General features: G+C 38.3%; 1 protein-coding gene across 4 annotated transcripts in view; it reads right to left on the reverse strand.

The window, feature by feature from the left end:
- Positions 1–10,901: 10,901 nt before the first annotated feature.
- The window catches only part of LOC100863240 (temperature-induced paralytic E), an 86,198-nt gene continuing 80,906 nt past the window's right edge, over positions 10,902–16,193 (reverse strand). For all 4 annotated transcript variants that reach the window (XM_086916704.1, XM_086916703.1, XM_086916705.1 and 1 more), the window contains one exon: positions 10,902–15,919. In XM_086916704.1, the coding sequence (XP_086772830.1) occupies positions 15,809–15,919 (111 nt within the window). In that variant the 3' untranslated portion in view covers positions 10,902–15,808. The remainder of the gene's footprint in view (positions 15,920–16,193) is intronic.

A 16,193-nucleotide genomic window follows, 5' to 3' on the forward strand; every position in this document is an offset into this window, starting at 1 on the left:
TATCGTGTTCCTGTGAATGCATACCATATCATTGATCCCCAGCTTTATGGCGTCAACGATATTATAATAAGTATCTTCAAAGACGCTTGTAATATGATGACTTTTCGAAAGTTATATATATAAATTCCTTAAAATTCTTTAAAAATTATTAACGACTCGTTCTGCTAATAAAATAACACCTTGTATTTCAATTGAAATTCAACGAAAAACTCAAGAACTTTCTCGATCCAATTTTTCTAATACAATAGAAAACAAAACTTCGTTCACAACATATTGCTCAGACACGTTTGATAAATATCTTCTTTCTTGCAAGAAGAAAGAAGAAAGAAAATCACTTTTATTCGTGAACGAAGAATCGACGAGGAAAGAAGCTACATCTGCCAAATTCTTCAAGAAATTCTTTTCAACCTTGGGGCAAATTAGCTGGCACAATGCGCCAATGCATATCGACGAGCGGTTAGGTTGCACGGCTGAAAGTGGCATATGGGGTCACGCCTACGAGGCGTTCAAGGGAGGTGTGCATGGGGCCAGATTTTTTCCATGCTCTCTCCACGAAGCACGCGCCGTAGTCTGCGAAAATACCTACCCCGCCTGTGGTGTGCAGCCTGCAATTTTCCACGTCAAGGTGGATCCCATGGGAGACACCGATCTCGTTTGGGAGCCGACAAAAGGGAACCCCTTCGAGAAATCTGACTCGACGTAATTGTCAAAACAACTCGAAAATCGATTACGGTTAGCGATTGGGGTAAGAAAAAAAAAAAACGACGACACTGGAAGCTGATTTGTAGATGAAGAAGTAAAAGAAGTAAAGGGGTAAGATGTAGTTTCTAGAATTAAAAATATACTTCAAATGAAATTTGATTAATCTCTGATCGTAGATAGTATTTAACAATATTAAGAGACGTTTTATCGTAGCAATTTTTATATATGTTGATTATCAAGCAGTATTGTCGAGTTTTCTCTTGTCAAAATTCTGACATGTCTCTTTTCGTCGAAATATATAAATTACACGTAGCTCGCGCGACGCCTAATCGATCAACATTTGCGACTACACGAATATCAATAATACGTTCGATGCATCTCACGCGCATTAACGTAGGAAGGATCGGGCAAAATCATGCAGTGACTTTAGCTTGGGGCGTTACGTCGGGGGAAAGAAATTATGGGACACAATAGGGTAGGGTTCAAAGTGTGTGGAGTATCGGTTTAATGTACGGAAGGTATCATGGTTGTAATTTTCTTCCCGTATATTATTATTTGCACTGTTCTGACAATCCTAATTCGATATTTGTGCAGCAAAACCGGGCATTGCGCCGTTAGAATCGAATGATATTATAAAAATCGATTAGCATCTCACATCATTTGGGAACAAAATTAATAATAACAAGAAATTTTAAATAAATTCAGTTTTCTTCCTCAAGAAAAAAAATCTCTTACAATACTAGATATTCGTGACAACCACTTTAAACGGACGAGTAACGTGGTCCAGAAGGTAAAGGAGAATGATCCACGCGGCTAAATGAGAAAGAGCCTTGGACGAGGGGTTGTGCAAGATCCTGGCCAAGGGTAGGTATAGTTATATACAGTGCGCACAATGGTAACGGCAGAGTGCATTACGGTTAATACACGAAGGACCGTGGTCGTTTAGCCGAGGATCTCGGCAGTTACCGCTTCGCAAAGGATAAATCATCTCGTGATTTCAACCACGCCTACCGTAGGACAGAGAAGCGGCTCCCCCAGACCGTAACGTACGGCCTAGACGTTCTCTATACTATCCTCTCTCTTTCCCTCTCCTTCTCTCTCTCTCTCTTTTCCTGCGTTATATGTCCGCTCGATGAAAACACCGCTTCCAAGAGCGGAAAACTAATAATCCCTCGCCGCGGATATCCGTTCTGGAACAGTCACTGGCACGGAACCGTATATATTGATAGCCCGATTGCGGATGTTTTCGACTATCCGGTGGAATGGAGCATCGATTATCGAGCGAATTTAATGGATCTTAATGGAGATAACAGAGCGTGATGAGACGCTTGGAATATCTAGACAGATTGTGACATTTTTGCAAATATATATATAAATGGATGGAATTGAAAAGTGTTAAATGTTTGAGGATCGTTTTGTTTTATTTTTTTTTTTTTTTAATATTTTCTGAACAATATAAAGTGGATGAACATTTTCACGAGTGGACAGCTAGAATGAATTAATCTGTTCCACTAATAACAGTTGGAAACAAGGGGGAAAGAGATCTGCAAATAGAAGGTGACAGACGTTGGATACAGAGGGCACAGACCGGTGAAATTCGTCTCGCTCTCTCGAGCTGCGATTTGTCTGCTCAATTTCACGGCCCTATTGGGGAAAATGGGAAAATCTCCCGGCGCTCGAGTGCAGTGCCGAGTGTGGGAAATAGACCGCGTTAGTTTCATCGTTTGTTATTTGCCACTCTCGTTCCGTGCGGGTGTGAGAATTCAGTTTCGCCCGTACACTTCTCTTAATCTTGCCAAGAAATCTAATCTCGTGTCAGTGTGTTTTGTTTCATTCCCGCAATTCTTTTGAATTAATCTTTTAAATCTGTGAAACAAATTGTTTAAAAATTCAATTCTTCTTTTCGCGAACTCGATTAAAAAAGTTAAATTTATCACATCGATATTATTGACACCGGATAGAGCAATTTATTCTCAATTACCAGCGTGTTATTTAAAATTCCAACCTTCCCGCTCAATAATCCTAAATTTGATTCACTTTTCCTTAAATTTTCAATCTCTATTTTCAATCTTCTCGATGGAACTAGGAGAGAAAAATTTTGCCCTATTTTAATAATCACCCGATAACGATGAAACTTCCAATCTCTCGATTCTACAAAATTTTTCATTAAACCCGATAGAAGCATCCCCCTTTCAAATCCTAATTACAGAAGCATTTTCTACTAAATTATCTCTTTTCTCTTACAAATATACACAAAAGCTGAGAAACCAAAATTCATGCACCATAGAAAAATTTCTCGATAAAGATCTCTCAGTCTCGTTGGATCCGCGACCAACCCTTAACCGCTCGACCGATCATCCCGCCCGTCGTTCCTCCGCTTCGAAAACCGCGGCAATCAAGTCACGTCCGCGCACGCAACAAACAACGAACGTGAAATCACGCGAGAGAGGACGTTCCTTTCCCGTTAATCGGTCTCATTACCGCGCCTACTCGTAAACCGTGCAAGCCACCTTGGTCGCCGAGTTCGAGAAAAGAAAAAAAGAAAGGAAAGAAAAAGAGGGTGAAAAAGGCGAGCATCGGTTGTGCACGCCGCTCGTGCAGCCTGTCTGCCTCCAGGGGGCGAGAGGAGGAGTACGGTGGCCGTGGAGCGAGCGAATGAGACCCGAAGAGGCGAGGAGCTGGGCGAGGGAGGGCCGGGGCATGGAAACGGAGTTTAATGTTCCCCTCCAGTGGGTGACTCGAGGGTGTAATTGCCGTAGTGGGCGGAACGGAGCGGGTATAGCGGCTGATGGGCGTGGTTCGCTGATTACACCGCGTTGATACCGATATCTCGGCTACCGGCGACGAGGCCGCACCCCTCCACGACCCCCGATCCACGCCGATATCCGACCCCCCTCGTGCCGCGAAAACTGGGCATCCATCGACACGGGATCTCGCCCGATTCGATCGTCGGTGGCTGTGTTCTCGATTGGATCGGTTGGCTCTCTATCTTCCACCCGATTAGGGGTAATTCTCTCGCCCTTACGAAGCGGAGCCGGAAGTTGCCGCTTATTTTCGGACCGCTGCGAGCCCCGGGTTCGAGTTTGACGGGGTTGATTAACTCGGTGGAGAGGTTCGGGTGGAAGGAAGTTGGTTTCGAAGGTGATTGGAGAATTTTGGGGTTAGGTTGAGGGGGAATTATTTTGGCAAGTGGAAAAAATGCATGGTTTCTTTAAAGTAAAAAAAAAAAAAAAAGAAAATTGTTTGTTGAAGATTTGTAAAAGTTTAGTTAGTTGGGGGTAGTTTCATTGAAAATTATTGAAAGTGTGCGAGGAAGAAGAGGATCGAGATTGGATAGAAATAGGATATATTTGGAAATAGGTGTGTTATTTTGAATTATCGGTAGAAGAGGATTGGTTTATTATTAGAAGAAGAAGAAGTTTGAATGGAAGTATTCAAATTGTTAATGGAAGCGTTAATTAATTAATGTCGTTGGCTAAACTAAAACGGCGTATCATAATCGAAACAGAGTTTGATTTTTCAATTTCATTGATGAATAAGATCAAATTAATTTTTCACGAATAGTTTAATTGATTAAATGGGACATTTTATTTTATTAAGTGACATTTTAATTATTTTAAGCATTTCCGCTTTTAAATCGAGTCTAACTCTCCTTTCTCGCACAATTTTCAATATTTTCCTCGAACTTTTAACCATATATAGCCCCTGAGTTGCTTCTTCCAGCTTTCGATACGAATTTACGATATCGAGAAAGTCGAAGAGTCGAATCAAAGCTCGCAAGGGAACCTCCTCTTTCTGATATCGTGGACAATTGCCAGGAGTGCAGAAATTTAAAATTCATTGTCTTTGTTCCTTCCTCAATGCATTCTTATTAAAAAAAAAAATATATATATATATATACATATTATTTCGTGAACATTTTGTATAAATTTAATAATTTAAAAAATTCGTTTTTCCTAATTGATCTCGAATTATTTTCAGAATTATAATCACCCCATAATGTGAGTGAACAGTAACGTGATTCACAAGAATTGCAATTAATCACATCATCAGAAAACTTAACTATTATCTCACAACGAACCTCCGAACTTCTAAATCTCGATTTATGATTAAATAATTAAACTTAGGATCGAATAAAATAATTAAAAACAATTTTAATAATGATTTATTATATAAGTTTTTAAAATTATTTAGTGAAAAGTTTGTCAAAAAATTGTAAATTTTTTTTCAATTATAAAATTTTAACCAATATCATCACTTATTCTTCTTAAACGATATCAAACAAGGTTTCATCCATCAAAATAAATTCACAAATTTTCAGAATCTCCTCGATACAAGCAACGAACAATTAACAGAGACTGGAACAGAATAAATATCATTTCTCTGCTACATAATAATAAATACCCGCCTTTTCCATTTCTCACACAAAATAGCAAATTCGTTCGTTCCCTTCCTTCGCATTTCTCGAAGAGGAAACGCAACAGCGTCCCGGATTGCACCCTCGCCTGCCCCCTTTCGCGGGGGTCAAGCCGATTGCCCGCGAGCCAGGCAACGAACGAACCATCCGTGCGGGGATGGTGGTGGTGGTGGTGGTGCCATCGGCGATCCACGCCCCGCTGACTGGACTGTTTTTTATTGCCACCGCGCCCGAAAGATCGACCCAGGCCGCAGAACGATTCTCTCCTCCTCGGGGACACGCGGAACCCGGAAAGGAGGGGAAGGAAAGGAAGCGTGCGGGGGGTTGCTGTGGAAAACCAGAGTCCGGTCCGCAGCTGTAAGCAGGGATAAAGTGGGTGGAGACGCACACCGGCGGCGAGTAAACGCTCGAGTCAGCGCGCCGCGTTTTGTATAACTTCGTGTTGTTTGGGCCACCGCGATTTTGTATTATTTTCCTTTTTGGAAGGATTGGAAGAATCGTGGAGGAAAGGTGGGAAAAATCGATTTGGGACAAATTGGTGACAAATGGAATTGGAGGTTAGCTAGGCGAGATTTTAATCGGAGATGTGTGCAAAACGTTTGTGTTTAAAAAATATTGGCTGTTTAAATTCTTCGTTTCTTTGATCGTGTACATTCAAACTTTATTTTTCATAAATAAGTGGAAGATATGGAAGGGATCATGAATGATAGATATGATACGTTGAGAATATGGAGAGAATCAAATTCTAGTTAAATTAAGCGCATTTAAAAAGTAATTTTTCAAGTAGGTTTCTTCAATTCTATCTTTCTTTGATACGTATTTAATAATGGACTCGATGACACAGATTTACAGAAAACGTGAGATATTATATAACTTCTGTCAGAAGAACTGTAATTAAATTTTATATGCTCTATTTCCTCTTATTAATTTTCATTCTTTATGAGATGGAACTTCCATTTCTTCGATTCTTGCTTCTTCAATTCCCTTCGACCGCGATATTCTCTTATTATATTTTTCTTCCGAATCGATATTTCGCGGTATATTTAGCGATCATTTATATAATTCCAGATGTAAAGAACGTTGCCTATCGGTAATAATGCTATAAACCATCTTTTTTATTACGCTGCTTTGACCACAATCTCAAATCACGTCTCAAATAAAAATTTACACCGTTAGAAATAATACGAACGAAAAGCCTTGCATTATATTTATTTCTTCGATAAGAATAAAATCCTTATTTTATCACCAGCTCCATTTAAAACTCCCAATATTCTAATTAATTAATTTTATTACCAGATCCATTTAACATCCATGATGTTTCTTTTAAATTTTCTTACATCTTCTGAATTTGAATGAAACGAAATGTCTTTCGACAGCCAAATTTTCTCCAATTTCTTACAATTTCTTCTCTCTCTTCTCCTTTAAACGAACCTATATCTCTCCAAAGATCAAGCTTGAAAAATTTTATTCCAATTCGATCCAACCACGAACAATAAAAAAAAAAAGAAAGAGAAAGAAAAAAGAGAAAGATAGGAGAAAACAACGAAGAAAAGCAAACTTTCCAAAAACCGAAGTCGAACGTGCCGGAACTTTGGAACTCTTCTGGAGATCGTTCAAGGGGAGACGCGATAAAGTATTCAGGAATGGGAACAGCAAGAGAAATCGCGTATTCATTTCACACGCGTACCGCTAGCAAGAAAACAGCGAATCAGATCGATTCGTCGTCGGGGATTTGTTCGTGGATCAGATCGCGGTATCGAGTGGGCGTATCGCTCGAGGGTCAGCCACTCGAGATCTTCTTCGTTTTGCCGATCAACCGTCCTTTCTGTAAACGAGACTCGATGACCTGGCAGAAATCGAGCGCCCGCCCGATTCCTCCCGCGTGGATAGGATGGAAACAGTGCAGTTGTTGGCTTCGGTTATCGGTTCCCTCATCATCGCTGACTTTCTTTCTTTCTGCACAGGCGTGACACGATTTCTACGTGGGTGGGAACTACTGGTGGAAAATAAAATTAGGGAAAGGAGAGATTCGTCGTTGTACACGAATTAAAGGTGTACTCGTTAAAAACAGCGCGTAATAAATTATTTATAATTTTGCTCCCATCCCGTTGGATTACGTCACATTTGTTTCTCGTTTGCTCAACGACTGTTTCTCACGACTTGAGCTACTCTCAAACCCATTGCTTATCGCTATGGGATATTTCATGGAGCAATCTCGATTCCTTCGATTTCTTTCAATCTTCCCTTAATATTGATCTGAATGTTAATCCAACAAAAAGTTTCGATCGCACGAACTGTACGTACACGAAATCGCACCGTCCTCCGGGAAATTGAAAGGTGGGGGAGGGGGGAAAGCGAGTCAAAGGGCACCGCTTCCTCTTCCACCGAATCCATCTATCCAGTTGAAAATTTATCGGCTCGTGAAGACAGTGCTGGCTACTGGTATTCCGCTATCCGATCCCGTATTTCGAGAATCGTTTCGTAACCGAGGCCCGATGCTCTTTGCTCGCCAATGCCGCCGCGACGCACGCCGTCTGCATATCAACACGCCCCCGTAGCGCCGTGCCTTCTCCCCCCCTCCCCTCCCCGTCCCCACCACCCTCGCGGCCACGTACGTCGCTCATTGTCAGTCTGTTACCTTTTTGTACTTATTTAATACCGTCCTCCGGCATTTTCCACGTACGAATTGAATGCGTAAGGGAGGGGAGGGGAGAGAGACGTATCGGAGGACGTGGATCGTGGACGCGTCGATTTTAATTGCGTTTCGCGTAGAAATCGACCGCTTCCAGGAAATTCGTCTAATCGATGATCGACAGATGACGGATGGATCGACGGATGTTCGAATCGCGAGCGTTTTATAGGTGTTTCGATTTCATTGATTGTTTTCAAGAAAGGTGGATATTTAAAAGTATCGCTTGATTTCTTTTTTTTTTTTTTCATATATTTATGAGGTGGAGTAGAGATTTTTTGGAAAATTGAAAAAATCGATTCGTTGGTTGGTTACGAATTTTATTAAATTCGTCGTAATTAGATAAATTAAATTCAATTACCACGCAAGGAGGGAAACCCGTGAGAATGGACATACAGTCGTAATAAATTCATTAATATTATCCGTTTGATGTCGTCGTTTTAAAGCTGGTTGTAGATGGTTAATGATGAATTGGCGCGCGAGATTTATGCATAAATTATCAGGCGAAGCCGCGGCCGTGAGGCACGCCGACTCGGTTAAGAGCCGAATAAGGGTGTCGAGCTCACGCATTACCGTCTCCTTTATTATTCATATGCGAAAGTGAGGAGCGTGTAATGCTCGCACGAGACGTTTAATTTCGCCGCGTGCACGAAGGGAAATCGAAACGATCACGGTGCTACCCTCTCGTCACGGGGGGTGGGCCGTGACCACGCGTGCGTCATTTCACGTGCAATTGTGCAGCGGGCCAACCGACACACTCTGCGCGATTTGCCAAATGCGAAATATAGTAGTATTTGCTTTTTAAAATTTTTCACCATCTTTGAATTCTGTTATTTTTCATTTGCCTTACTTTGTGCGCAAATGATATAATTTTGCAAAGTTATATGCGCGTGAGAATAGTATTAGTCGCGGTTAATAAAAATGGGGATTGAATTATGTGGGATTTAGATATTTATCGTTGTTATCGAGTAAATTCGTCGACAATGTTTAACCGTGTTTAATCGGTGAATTTCTCGTGTGGAAGAATTCCACGTGGTCCCCGCCACGGTAAGATGGGTGTGACCGCAGACCTCGATCGTATCGCGCGGGTTTGTTTAAATAATCGGACGTTTCAACCTGTGGCGGGTATCTCCGAGTCGGCATCTGACCAGCCAATATGTATGATAATTTCGACATGCCTACAGCTCATAATGGATCTTGAATATGTGCGAGTTGAAGGTACGAATGTGAGAGAGAATCCAAGGGCATCTATATCGAGGTTCGTTTCATTTACCTTCTTAGAAGATGTACCGTGTGTTAATAATATCGTAATTGAAACGTAATTGTTTATAATTCGTCGATTTCGTGTGATTTTGTATATGCAAAAGTTGATTGAACGAAAAATTTATAAATCGAGTAACCAGAGCGTTGTCCGCCACTTTTATTGAATGATCAATAATAATTAAAAATAAATTATTTCTTTGATTTTTTAAAATGATTATTAATGGTAAGGGATTTTTTGAAGTAAAATAAATTTAACGAATTATTATATCGATTAATAATCGATTAATTGAGAAAATTAATAAATTGAAAGTATAATTGAGAATTGTAATATTTTATATTTAAAAATATTTATTAGAAATCTGTAGGCAACTTTTTAAGCAGTTATCGATATAATATTGGGAGAAAGTGATCTTGTCTGTTGAGCTACGATTATCAGATGAGTAAGAGTTAAAATTACGATTTTTTATAGCAAAAATTTTATAAATAAGTAAGTATAATAATGATTGCACGTAAAATCTTCTTAAAATTTTCAAAATGTTGAATTCTTTTTGTAGTGGTAATTTTTGATTAAATTTAATGATTTTGTATTAAAAAGATATATTTTGAGAAGAGCATTAGGATATATTAATATTTAATTTTTCATACTTATCAATTTGGATTATATATTTTCATTAATAAAATATTTCTTGTTCATTTTATTTAATTCTAACCATGGAATTTAATATACTTATCGATATATAATAGGTTGAAAAGAAGATAGACAGAGAACAATTAGTGGGAGAAGGACAGAAATAGGGTAAAAATTCGGGAATCAGCGCCATCTCCAGAGTGCCGCAAACGAAACTAACAAAGTAAGGACAGAAAATAGTTAGAGAAGGATAGAGATATGTAAGAATTGACATTCAGCGCCATCTCTCGATAATTAAAGGCACTTTTTAAAAGTAGGATAAGGTAGAAGAATTAAAGAATGGCGCCATCTCTTGATTATTAAAGGTACTTTTCAAAAGTGGGATAAAATAGTAAGAATTAACGATTAGCGCCATCTCCAGAGTGCCGCAAACGAAACTAACAAAATAAGGACAGAAAATAGTTGGAAAAGGATAGAGATAAGTAAGAATTGACTTTCAGCGCCATCTTTTGATTATTAAAGGTACTTTTTAAAAGTAGGATAAGGTAGTAAGAATTAAAGAATGGCGCCATCTCTTGATTATTGAAAATACTTTTCAAAGGTAGGATAAGGTAGTAAGAATTAAAGATTGGCGCCATCTCTTGATTATTACAGGTACCTTTCAAGTGGGATAAAATAGTAAAAATTAACAACTGGCGCCATCTATTAAATGAATTCAAAACGTATATTGTTTTTAGATATCTTAGTACTCAAGAGATGGCGCTAAAAGTCAATTCTTACATATCTCTATCCTTCTCAAACTATTTTCTGTCCTTACTTTGTTAGTTTCGTTTGCGGCACTCTGGAGATGGCGCTGATTCCCGAATTTTTACCCTATTTCTGTCCTTCTCCCACTAATTGTTCTCTGTCTATCTTCTTTTCAACTTACTGATTAAATGCTAAAATAAATATAATTTTTATTTTCGTATGCCTTGTACTGTTTCATATTTTTGTTCAATTTTATAATCGAGAAATTTTGTTTTTAAACGAGGAATTGCGATTCTTTTTTGATATTAACAATAATCCGGATAATCGATGCGACAAATAAAAGATTTTTTTTTTCTCCTTTTAAATTATATTTTATATAATAAGGGAATAAGGGAAGGATATATGAATCAACAGATAAATATCAAATGTTTGAGTGAAATATGTATGTATATATATCTCGTGAAAAAAGCTTTGACAACATTTTATTGTTAACCGCAGAAAAAGCCATATACACTTTCACACGAAATCGATCATAGTTTTTGTAATAATATCGAAAATTTATAATAATTGAATGTTGTACATAAATATAAAGACGACGATGTTGCACGTTCTCATGTGTGCCAAAACTGTACAAAAATTATCTCGAACATCTTTCGCAACGCTCGTTGAACAACTTATTACTCGGTGATTGTGGCTTTTTTTTTTTTTTTAAATATCAATCTCTTTTATTCATTCTTTCAAATCTCCTATTCATATCCCCCGTTTCTTCTTTTCTCCCCTCAACTTGCTTCCGTTCGACTACACATCTCTCCGTATCTTATTTCTCTCTCTCTCTTTCTCTCTCTTTTTTTTTTAGTTAAAACGGCATACTAATTGCATTCTGAGGTGCGCTTACAAGTTCGCAGAGCTTTTCTTTGACTTTTATATGAGATGCGATATATTTTAAAATCGATAATCAAATACACGGCCGGAGCGGGTGGAAGGAACGATTTTTGGTGTTTTTTTTTTTTTCTTTTTGCGCTTCTATAAATCTATCTATCCTATGTACTTTTTTTTTTCTTTTTTAGCCGCGACGGTCAAGTGCCATATATATATATTTATTTATTTTTTTTTTTATTATTATTATATTTATTTATATAATTTTTTGTGTTAGTATTTTTTTTAATCGGTACTTCGAACGCAGCACGCACAAATTGATTTTTCCCCTCCTCTTCTCTTTATATATCGCGAATTATTACTGATTAACAGCAGCGATTACATATTGTTTAGACATGGCGTGCTCCATTTTTTTTTTTTAAATCTCTATTTTTCTTTCTTTATTTATTTAATGTTTATATATATATATATATATGTATTTATATAATATACCTCTTCTCTAGAATTTCTTTGTGATGACGTCGTTAATGCGATAATCGTTTTTCGTTATCGATTTCTCTCTCCCCATCCTCTTCTATTCTTTCGTATTGCTCTTTCGTATCCGTCAACGCGAGAGATCAACCCCCAACATTATCCCATATTTTTTTCTTTCTCTTTTTTTCATCCGCAACTCTTCCTCCCCATTTCATCTCAATATTTGTTTCTCTAATATTAATTTATTAATTCCCTAAAACCGATTCGTTCGACATTATCGACATGTCAATTATGCATTTACCATGTTAATACTTATTAAATATTCTTTTAATTATTGTAGATCACAGACAACTTGTTCTTAATCCATAAAAACAATTCAATTATTATTTCTTTCCATAGATTATTAGTGTGTATATTCGTGTATATGTGTGTGTGTGTGTGTGTGTGTGTGTGTGTACACGCGTGTTGCAGATGTTGTATGGGTGTAACAAATTTTCGTACACACGTGTACATACGTGTTCGTTCACGTGTTAAACAAATTTTGGAAAAATGACGTCGCGTCGAATGAGAATCACACGCGAGGGATCATCATCTCAGAGAGATTTCGATGATTATGTATGGAACACGTTGAAAATTATTATTCCTAATTACAAAGATATCTTTAAATATTTTTTTCGGATCAAGCACCATAATAATCAATCGTCTCGAGAAAGAATGTTCTTATATATTTTTCGCTATGCTATTTTTCCTCTCTCGTTTTTTTTCCGTCCAATTCGATCGAAATCGTCCGAATCAGCGATTGTGTTTCAGGCGTGGAAAATCAATTTCGTATGAGGAGAATACGATTTGTTTGGTCGATTAGACAAATTAAAAATAACATTTCTCGCAAGAAAATTAATTTAACCGAGTGGACAATTCGACAAACGTGTATCCTTACTTACAAGTCTATGAATACTCTAGACACTAGTTTAGACTAACGATAAACAAACGTTACAAAATGAATAATACTTGTCAACCCTCTAAATATCCTTCAAAAAAAAAATGTATCCCATCATCGTCACATTAAATATATTAGGACAATTCACAAACGAATGAATCGAACTAATCGAAAATTACAATACAACAATTATTGTTACTTCGAGGTTCAAGGGTGTGTGAAAAATTATTTTACCCATCAATTTTTACCCATCGATTTCAGGGGTGAAGGTTCGCCTGTCCTGCGCCACTCGTATCGATTCACGCGCAGCAACGAGGCCGCGAAAAAACTACTGTTACTTGTTTCACCATCTGCGCAAGTAACACCCTTGTGCTCCTTCGCGTGATCACGCGGATGAATTTTCCGCCAGCAAATTCGAAATCTATCTATTTTAAAAAATAATGTTGCGTGCAGCGTTTTCGCCTGTGCTATTTAACAGAGGTAATACCAGCGGGAACAAATCTTCTCGTTCCTTCCTATCGACAAACGTGACCCGACAAACCACCCCTAAGAAAAGGAAAAAAAAAATTGCACTTTTCCGTGGCGCAAAGATATATCCGTGACAATACGCAATATCTCGCACAGCAGTGATTCGTGCTCTGAATTATATCGATATCGGGTTCGATAGGATATTACTCGATATTCCCTTAATAAAAATAGTTTGAATTTCGATCGTACAATTTTCTTAAGCCGATTTTTTAACAAGTTAACAAGTCATTGTAGAATTTCCAATCCGGATATATATATATATATAGAAGAGAATTGCAAATTCTACAAATAATTAAAGAATTTTGTCCCAAATTAATTCTCATCCTTTCTTTAAATTTCTTTCTTAAAAATACATGTTCAACATTTTATAATGCAAAAAATATATGTATCCACGTTGTGCGACCATCCATCGATCAAAAAAATCCAATCGTTCTAAGAAACAGAGTGAAGTTCAGTAGTACGAACTGATGTAATAGTCCGAGCACGAATCAACATCTATCAATCGCTGAAAATTACGCTTCTCGAAAGAAATGCGGATTATCTATCGAATCGATGTAAGAGAAAAGGGGGTGAGGGGTGGGTGGCAGCAGCGAGAACACACCCTCGAAGCGGACAATTTCGGATTCACGAAAAGAAGCGTGTGTATCCCACAGTGAGACGGACGTGTACACGTACCTGTGTATGTTTGTGTGTGTGTGTATTTTAATAAATGTGTACGTGATAGAGAGAGACAGTAGGTGTATCGATACAGTTGCGTGGTTCTCTTCTGATTCGTCTACGATGCACGTGGAGTGGCGTGTCTCGGATGCGCGTCATGATCACACAGCAAGCAGATTAACTTAGTAATACTTGTTAACTCGATAATCTTAATTCATTAATTTACTCGTTTTAATCTTTTTTAGTCCACCTTTGAGTTTTAATCACCATCTTTTCTTCGCGCAATTTCGGTTTCTCTCCTCTTCAGCGATTCAATCTTCGTTTCTATTTTTTTTTTCTTTTTTTTTTTTCCTTTAATTTTTATCTTTCAACGAATAACCCAAGTCCAGTCAGCCAGAGTTGTGCAGAAAAGGGATACGGTGTGTGTTCGATCGGGCACACGTGGAAAGATGGGCAGGAATTGCTTCGATTTCTATCACGGATTCTATCGCGTGTGTATGGCCATTATACATATCATCGCTCTTGGCGATCGAATCGACCGGGTTCAACGTTCAACCCTTAGGAAACGACTCCACTTCCATCTTGTATTTCCACTTCAGGCTTCTTCAATGAGGATAATTATTATACGAACCGCATGGAGGAAAATTCGCTTGTCACGGGGTGTCGAGGCACCGTAGGGGGTGCTTCCAAAAGGATCGAAAGATACTTCTACCGATAGAGACAAATTCAACTACACAACCTCGAACACACCTTTCGTTTCCTTCGTTCGTAGAGGGTTATTTTGTCGAATGTGTTGGAGACAAATTCAACTACACAACCTCGAACACACCTTTCGTTTTCTTCGTTCGTTAGGTTATTTTTCGAATGGAACGTATTTTACGTAGCAGTTTGTAGTCGATCAAAGTGGAGGGAAGGATGTTTCGAATGTGACTCTCACGGAATTCATCTTTGCAAATTTCTCTCTCTCTCTCTCTCTCTCCGATGCAGAAAGTGCCCTTTACGATACGACGAGACCCAAGAGAGGCGGCGGAATATCGGCAACGAATCCAAATGTGATGTTTCCTCGCTGGATCCTCGCCAAGCGGCCGATCGTTCGACCTCGGTTTCCGACCACGATCGGGAACCGTACTAAAAACACGAGCCACTGACGGATTAATCGATCAGCGGGGCCCGGGGAGGTGGCTGTTCCACGGGGGCGGTTGTCGAGTAGAAAAAAGTCTGTCACAAAATATCGTTATATATCTCTATTGGATAATAATTAGCGCGTACACGGTGTGGGACAGTATTATGCGATAGCGTTGTGGCATATATTATAATATTAAAACATTCTTTCTCTCTCTCTCTCTCTCTCTCTCTCTCTCTCTCTCTCTCTCTCTCTCTCTCTCTCTCTCTCTCTCTCTATTATTTCGTGAACGAATCATCCTGAATCGATTGGTTAAATCCGTGAATTTTTACGCTTTTGAGGAGAGAACGCCGATGAATTTTTTTTTTTATTTCTATTTTTCTTTCTTTTTTAAAATTCTTTTTTTATAATATATATATATATATATTTTTTTTTTTAATTGGACGCAAATCGACGCCCGTTTCCTTCCGAAACTCTTACATTGAGCATCGTGCACCACTGGTTTACACTCCGTGGTATCCGTGGAAATATCTGAAGCTACGATTTCTTCTTCTTCTTTTCTTTTTTTTCCCCTATTATTATTCTTTTAATTCTCGTTCTCCATTTTCGGTAGTCGGTGAGAGAATATTGGCTGTATTCGCGATCGACGACTTGAACAAGCTGTGTTGAAGAAAAATTATTTTTCTTTTCGTCTCTCTCTCTCTCTCTCTCTCTCTCTCGCTCTCTCTTTCTCTCTTCTTTTCTAGATCCCGTTCTTGGGGCACCGCTTAATGCGGTTTCCAGGAGATGTTGTTCAGACCTTGAAAGTGACGCTTCAGACTGCCGCCGTCGGCCCAGGGGGAGTCGAGATACTGGTCGTCATCGTCTTGCTCAAGTTTCTGAAACAGGTATATTTGTATTGGTCAAACGTGTCGTCGATGATTTCGTATATGTGTGTGTGTTAGTTTATTGAAAAAAAGCAAAACTATTCGAAGCGTTCGGCGAAGTATTTTTTTGCGGATAGCAAATTATGATAATAAATAATAATAATAATAATTAATTACCTTTAGAAGAATAGAGAGCTATAACATGTAGAAGGTGTAAATTTAAAAATTAATTCCTCTTTCGTGCACATATTTATCATTCTTTTCGAAGGGATTAAAAAAAATGATT

Source organism: Apis florea, unplaced genomic scaffold, assembly GCF_048593485.1.
Source record: "Apis florea isolate Af1SG1 unplaced genomic scaffold, ASM4859348v1 contig_3803_pilon, whole genome shotgun sequence".
NCBI classification, from domain to species: Eukaryota; Metazoa; Arthropoda; class Insecta; order Hymenoptera; family Apidae; genus Apis; species Apis florea.